The 8,258-nt window shown below is 33.4% G+C and overlaps 1 protein-coding gene across 1 annotated transcript; it reads left to right on the top strand.

Moving 5' to 3' along the window:
- Positions 1 to 622: 622 nt before the first annotated feature.
- On the top strand, positions 623 to 7,849 carry LOC122402995 (SH3 domain-containing kinase-binding protein 1-like). The gene is made up of 9 exons (XM_043406252.1): positions 623 to 894; positions 1,028 to 1,240; positions 1,955 to 2,356; positions 2,439 to 2,643; positions 2,729 to 3,066; positions 5,647 to 5,748; positions 5,830 to 5,927; positions 6,083 to 6,260; positions 6,368 to 7,849. Exons 2-9 carry the CDS (start codon positions 1,082 to 1,084, stop codon positions 6,470 to 6,472), a joined length of 1,587 nt encoding a protein of 528 aa, XP_043262187.1. The 5' UTR covers positions 623 to 894; positions 1,028 to 1,081; the 3' UTR covers positions 6,473 to 7,849.
- The last annotated feature ends 409 nt before the right edge of the window (positions 7,850 to 8,258 follow it).

Here is an 8,258-nt window from a genome sequence, read left to right as displayed (position 1 = left end):
TGTTTGTGAAATTTTTCAACAAAGTAATGTATACGCAAAACTAACTTCTTTGTAATTTGAAATTCTAACTTATTTCTTTATAATATAAATATGTACAAAATGTCATATTAATGTATAAAAACGTATATAAATGTATAATATGTATGTTTTCATATAAATGAACATAAAAATTTCCATTACAGATAATTTTATACTTTTTCTTATTTTTAAAGCGAGTGTTTCATACCTAAGCAATACTTCTTATAATTTATTTAAATAATCGACTGAAACAATTTGACATTTGAAATGTACAAAATATACAATTAAGCAAGCTTTTTCATTGCTTGGACTATATTACTATACTATTTAAATTTGACGCATTTGTAATTCTTTGAATTTCCACTGAGGAGAGTTAGCGGAACACTAACGATCACAGTTAACGTAAACCGCTACTAAAACGCCATCTTTCTGGTCACGGTCATGAATGGAGTTTAATCACGAGCGTGATCGTGATTTTGTGCTTACTGTGATAAATCACTGTTAGTGATTTTGCACGCTATCCCTAGTTAGCATGCGCGTTTCTTACGCAAAATTGCATCTCGATTCTCGAATCTCGAAGTTCGTTTGAGTTGTCGACTTCGGTATCCAAGATGGCCGCGATGACAGATAGACCGAGCTGTTAACTGAACGCGGGATACGCCTAAAATTCCAGTGATCCGATCGAACCATATCTTTTCTATATTTTCGATAAAATGAACGTAATAAGTTGGTGCAGTGGTGTGAAAGGCGGAGGATCCATGAGGGACAAATGACTTTTGCACACGCGTATGCTACGTTTTGTGTTCGGTCTGTTTTTTCACGGAGATCAATTTGTCCGTCAAAAACAAGAACTCGCTCTAAGGAAAACGATCAAAGGTGTCGTATAATTCCTGTGATAATTAGTTTCTACACGTGGCTTGTGCTCGAAGAAAGAGTCTTCAACGTGGAAGAATCGTTTCTGTTACTCGTTTTTGTGCCTCTAATTTAAACGAGTGTATACTTCTTGCAGATTAAAAGTTCTGAGGCTTATGCATTGAAAAATTTGAGCTTCAGAATAGAGAAAATGGAGGCAGTCGTGCTGCACAACTACGAAGCTCAGGAACCTGACGAGCTTACTTTGAAGAAACGAGACATTATCACCGATATTAAAGTTACTCTTGGCGGTTGGTGGGAAGGTACCATAAGAGACAAACGTGGCTTGTTTCCCAACAATTTCGTCAAGGTATTTTCTCTGATTCCTATAGAATTTATGTTTCGTTGAACTTTTGTTTAACGCTTGTGTTAAAAACTGCTTTGAATCACTCGTTTTTGGCAATTGTACGCTAATTTATGTTTTGTGAAATAAAAATATATTCATAAGGCTTTTAGTACAAAGGTTTTAAACTTATTAAGACCTTTTACGAATTCTGTTAATTTCATTCCCCTAGGTATTTTAAAATTATTTTAATATCTATGCAGATTATTCCACGCTTATGAGAACAGGTTACAAATTTCAAAGTTGTCAAAGCCAATAGTAGTGTCAGACTATGTTTGTTTATTCTCAGCACCATTGTTTAATACTATATAAAAATGGTAATAGTTTATTTGAAGTGAGTTTTAAATAAATTAAAGGGAAAGCGTAGGAGCAAAATTGTTGCTATATGTTTGATTTACCTGAAAAGAAATAGGGCACTATTGAACACTGAAGAAAAAATTAGTTATTGAGATAAGGTTTAAAAAATAACATTAATTGATATATATGAACGCGAAGATTGGATGCGTAGTGGTATATGGGTGTCGATGCATTTTTGGGAGAAATAATTTTATATAATTAGACAGGGTTAATCAGATAAAGTAAAGTAAGAACAAAAGGAATGATAATGTGGTACAAACGGTGTAATGTAGAGACAGAATCCTTGTAATCCATATGGAAATCTATTAAGTAACATTAATTTAGGTATTAGAGCCTTTGTCGGGTGGAAGTGCAGGAAACGGAGGATGCAAAGTGGCTTCGGAAGAAGTTCCTTTGAAGAATGGAGGCTCGAGAAAACGATTTTGTAAAGTGCTTTTTAGTTACGAGCCTTGTAAAAATGACGAATTAAAATTAATACCTCAAGATACAATAGAATTTTGGGGCGAGGCCGAAAATGGATGGTGGAAAGGTAGACTCAAAGACAGAGTTGGAGTATTCCCCTCCAACTTTGTATCTCCGCTTTACGAAGAATCCGAAACGCACAAAGATCAAGAGAAAAAAGAATTGTGCAAAGTAATTTCCTCTTACGAAGCTGCCAATGAAGATGAATTAACGTTAAGCGAAGGAGATATAATAACCCTTTATTCGAGAGATGCTCCTGACGAGGTACAGAAAAACATAATCGTATAACTATGTACTAACTCCAAAAGGAATTATCCATGTGAAGTAAACGTCGAGTAATTTTTAGGGTTGGTGTATAGGAGAATTGAAGGGCCAAGTGGGTTGGTTTCCTGATAATTTTGTCGAAATGATAAATTCTGTAACGGATCATCAGGATCACGAACAGAGACATGAATCATATGTGAAATCGCTTACAGAACATTCCGATCGGGTAAAGAAGAATAAAAAACCGTATATTAGAAGAAGTTTGGATGTACAATCTGTAAACACAGGTATTAACTTATTTCTACAATACAGTTCAAAAAATTGTGTGAGGTCTGGAAATGGATTGTAAGGTCATGATTTTCTTAAATGTAGAATCAACTAAGGTGACCATATCAACGACTGTACCTTCTTCGATAACATCCACTTCTCCAGGTGTAGGAGGAAGTAATGGGGAAAGAGTATCGATAGGAACGCATTTAATCATATCGAATTTAAAACGCCTTGTACGCGACGTTGAACCCAACAGTGACAATGGAAGCAATAATACAGCTTTGGGCGAAGAATTGGACGGTGTGGAACGAGGAGGAGCACCACTTTCACATTTAACAGCATCTCGAGCTAAAGCACCCCGTCGGCGCCCACCTTCTTCGCGACGCTTACGACATCATGCCACTGGACCAGCCAACACCACCACATCCACCACGAAACCGGTTAATATTCATAATATTGTTCAAATACGTAAAGTCGGGCAAAGGGTATAGTCGAATAAGGGGGTATAAATGTGCCCTTGAACCAAATTTGACATATAATGGATCCATTGATAGAGCATCAGAATCAAACATTCTGTGCCAAGTTTCAACCCTCTATCTTGATCGGAAGGGTAGTTACAGGGAAAATTCGGATTATCGAATTTGTGCCTATTTTCCGTATTTAATCGAGTATGAAAATTACGTAAAAAATCTGGTGCATTGTGGTTATCGAGATACGAGTTCAGGAATTTTTTTTGATTTTTCAATTCCAAATTCTAGGCGTGAAAAATTAAAGACACAAAAAAATGCAGAAAAATACCGATTTCGTATTGAAGCTTTCGAGACACTAGATTTATATAATTACTGTAAATGCGTATTGTCATTGGTTATGTCCCTGAATTTTTTTAGATTTTTTGGCAGGGTGCGCCGTAGTGGCATAAATCAAAAACCGATTTTCCGGTATTTTTCGTGTGAAAAAGCAACTTATACTTTGAATTTTTGTATTCTCTTTAATGGGTAACTATATTTTATGGGTTTAAACAATTTTATGTTGAGTAGAACGGTGTATAAAATAGAAAAACAAAAATAAGTCACCAAATTAAAGGTGCAATGCGTATTATACTCGGAAGTATCAGCTGTATTTTCAAGAGGTGAGATGGTGCAGTGAGTAAAATGCTTGACTGTGGATACGCTGCAAACTTTTTGACACTGTTTCGTGCCCCGTTTAAAGCATATCTTTTTTTTATTATATTAATTATATATTTTTTCAATTTTCAACTATATGACAATGAAAATCTATTTAAAATATTTAAATAATATTTTCATCTAAAATATACACAAAAACAATTATGGAGCAGTTTCTATTCCATGGTTTATCTAACAAAAAATTACGCGTTATAAAAATAGTCGGATTATATTTTAGAATAGCATGCTTTCTTAACAATTCATTTTGAAAACGCTTAAATTCAAACGTTGCACTCCGTGATGAAATAGTAAACAGAATGTCAAGTCAATAAGAGTGAGATTTTAAAACTAAACACGTATATTCACTTAACGTAGAAAAAATAAAACAGTATGGTATTTAAGCGAATACACAGCTAGAGAAACGATGGAATAGAAACTGCTCCATAATTGTTTTTGTGTATATTTTAGGTGAAAATATTTTTTAAATATCTTAAATAGATTTTCATTGGCATATAGTTAAAAATTGAAAAAATATGTAATTAATAAAATTAAAAAAAGATGTGCTTTATATGGGACGCGAACCAGCGTCAAAAAATTTGCAACGTATCCACAGTCAAGCATCTTACTCACTGCACCATCCCACCTCTTGAAAATACTGCTGATACTTCTGAATATAACACGCATAGCACCTTTAATTTGGTGACTTATTTTTGTTTTTCTATTCTATACACCGTTCTACGGTCATATGTCAAATTTGGTTCAAGGGCACATTTGACCCCCTTATTCGGCTATACCCTTTTGTTTACGATTAACAAATAAAAATGTTAAATTCACTCGTAAACTAGCTTTTGCACACGGCTTTTGTGATTAACTATATTGTCTACAATATTAGACAGAAACATCTATATTCAAATTATGGAAATGTTTATGTGTCATAAATGGTTATCAATCTTGGTAAACCTTAAGTTTAGGGGAGGCAGCTGCGATGACCTTGACCTTGACACATGTTGTCAAGGTCACCCCTCTGAATGACCCTCAAAAGGTTATAGCCGTCGCTCGCTTTATATTAAAAAGTTATTAATAAAAATGTATTATTGGTATTACACTAGAATCAGCGTATAACTATACTCAATGTGATCTTGATGTTCACATAGTTTATGAAGGTCACACTCTTGAGCATCCCCCCAAAAAGTTATAGCTACCTCTTGCTTTTTATTAAAAAGTTATTAGTATATAACAATTACTGGGAACAAAAAACAAGAATATGGAATTTCATGAGCATAATATAAAACATCCCCCACGAGTTGAACAGTATCATATTAAATTCGTTTTGCTGACTGGGGGGCTGCGACCCCCAGACCTCCCTAAAAACTACACTAACTAATACCGACATCCATTTATACACACAAAATATAGAAAGATTGTGGAGGGATATGATAGCAAATATGTCTCGCTATGGCACTCATGAATATCATTATACGAATTACCTGGCAGAATTTTTATTTAAAAGAATTTGTAATTTTGACAAACGCATTCAGAGTTTCTTTGAAATAATGAGTTCTGTATGTCCATTAGATCATTTACATACTGATTAAATTTTCATTTTACATACTCATCAACTGTTTCTTATATTATATCACAGTAATCGTCTATTCATTATTGATCCATTATATAATTTTTCTATGCTAATAACTTTTTAACTGAGTAACTTTTGGATGTCAAGGTCAAGGTCGTCGGAGCTGCCTCCCCTAAATATAAGGTTTACCCATATCTCTAATAATTATTTTATGGGTATACAAAGTTTTGGAGTATCGGAGTTTTGACAAAATTTCGATTATTTTTATTTATTTACGATAGGAAGATAATTTAGCAAACTGGAATCCAGACACTATGTTAGAACAGTTTCGCGAAGAAGAATCCGAAGGACTGACTGCGAAAGCAAGAAGGAAAGCGCCATGGGTAATTAAATATGCTTACGCTCGTACAGACCTTGCAATAGTAAACGTTCAATTTATTTAATGATAAATTATTGATATCTAGGTAGAAGAATTGAAATTAAATCAACTAGAAAAGCGAAAAATAGGACCGATCGATCGTGTCGATAAAGCCGAAGTTAAGAAAGAACGCAGTTATCCACGGTAGGTTTAATTGAATTTTTTTTTCCTTTCAAGTTAGCCTCTCATTTCCTAAATTAACGGTTTCCATAAATCTGGTGTTAATCCCGATAACAGTTTCAAAACAATATCTTTACTCAACAAGTTTTTTAAAATTGTTGCTTTTAATTGCTATACAGGTTGACAACGACGTCTGCCTTGGAGTTGATTAACAAATTGAAAGCAAAAAGTGAAGAAATTAAATCAAAAGATAAGAGTCAAAAATCTGATACGTCTCCGCATCTCGAGCAAACTTTAGCTACGTCTGGTACTCCTGCTTATGTTCCGTATGGTCTCTACAATCAACTATTACAGAGGGTAAGCACAATAACAACGCTAATTAATTGGTACAGTCGTATATTACAAGTACAATAATTTTATTTTAAATGCGGTAAACATTTATTGATAAAAATTATTTAAAACAGGTTGCAGCGTTGGAAGAGGAACAAGCATTGTTGCAGCAAATGATGGACCTTTTTTTGGATCAGTTTGTACCTCTTTTGTCTTGGATCAACAGCCCTACAGATTAAGAGATTCGAACGCATAAATTCTACAGTATGTTTCTTTCTTTGTTATCGTTTTACGCATAATGTAATTGTTTCGATTTTTCTATCTATTGTAAATAGGAGAGTCAGCTGGCAATTCTTTTATTTATTATAATATGGTAACAGTATTTCTCTAAACTTGTTGATAAATGTAACATTCCGTACGTTGTGTTTTGTAGATAAGAAAAAGTATTCCTCTGGTTCGCGATTAGATTACATCGCAACTGCCTGATTATTTGATATATGCATATTTTTGTAAGTGGAGCCCAAGTATTTCAGACAGATGCATTTCTTACTATACCGTTCGAATTCTTTTATTTCTATAACGATATAATTTTTTATTAGTTTTTGATTATACGTAATTGGATGAAATTTAAAGTATGTTTTCTTAATCAGTCAACGTGGAAGCATTTGAGTCGTTACAAGCCAAAGTGATTAACTCCACTTGTTGCGCTTTTTAAAATCTCAGTATCAAAGCACTCGATTGATACATAACTTTATATTTAAAATAAAAGAAATTTAAATATTGAACCGAACCTTAAGAAAGAATATATATTATTTTATCGATTTCTTTTCTTTTCCTTTTGTGGAATTAATTGATTTGGCAAATGAGCGGCTCATTTAAGAATGTACTTACTGACGATTAGATGCTGGAGGATATTCTTCTGGGACAATTTCAGCTTAAACGTACGCTAATTTATTTGAAGTAGGACACGTGATATGTCTGAAAGCTACGATTAACAGTGCCACTTTATGCTGACCAGTTAACAGATACCTGGCATATACAGATACACGGGTAATTATTTTAAAAGTATTCTCCAACATTCATTTAAAAAATAAATGTATTTTCAACGTGTATTTAAGATACACGTGTACCAGTTTAGACGTTATTCGAATAAGGAGTAACAAATGAAATTTTATTTATTATTCGATTATAATTCTCGAAGTTTATTCATTATTTATTATTATTCGTTCAGTATTGTTCATTTTATTGATCTATGCTTGAGCATGATTGGGAAGTAGGGAATAAGGAAAACAGCTATAAACATTTTGCGTAGAGCAGATTCATAAACTAATTTCTATCTACGTTAGCTCACGAATGAACTAACTTTATTCGCGAATAAAATTTGCCCAACTCTGAACGAGTTTAGACATTTTTATTCGTTATTCGAGAATAAAATCGGTTTATTCGTTATTTGAAACAACTTTGGTCTGACGTTGGTTCGCGTGTATACAAAATAGAATTTGATATAGTCGATTTCGAAAACATTGATATACAGGGTGTTCGGTCACCTCTGGGAAAAATTTTAATGGGGTATTCTAGAGGCCAAAATACGACGAAAATCAAGAATACCAATTTGTTGATGGAGGCTTCGTTAAAAAGTTATTAACGTTTAAAGTTCCACCGTACTGAATTTTTTTTTTCAAAAATGCGTAAGATTTCGGGGGTATGCCTATTCACAAAAAATGGATGTAACTGACCCCCGCAACCGAAAATAATTTTTCCAGAACGATTTGAAATTTTTTAATTTAACTGTTAATAACTTTTCAACGAAGCCTCCATCAACAAATTGGTATTCTTGATTTTCGTCTTATTTTGGTCTCTAGAATCCCCCATTAAAATTTTTCCCAGAGGTTGTCGAACATCCTGTATAAAATGCATAAAATAGTATTAGATAGTTAATCAAATTGGCTTTTGAAATAAATTATTTATTATTTACAGGCTAAAAAGACATGGTCATTTAGTGGTCTTAGAGCTAATTATTAACCC

This window comes from Colletes gigas, unplaced genomic scaffold (genome assembly GCF_013123115.1).
Source record: "Colletes gigas isolate AHSC1104 unplaced genomic scaffold, ASM1312311v1 Colletes_gigas_Sc00043, whole genome shotgun sequence".
Taxonomy (NCBI): Eukaryota; Metazoa; Arthropoda; class Insecta; order Hymenoptera; family Colletidae; genus Colletes; species Colletes gigas.
The sequence above is the reverse complement of the archived record's forward strand: the minus strand, read 5'-3'. Positions and strand labels throughout refer to the sequence as shown.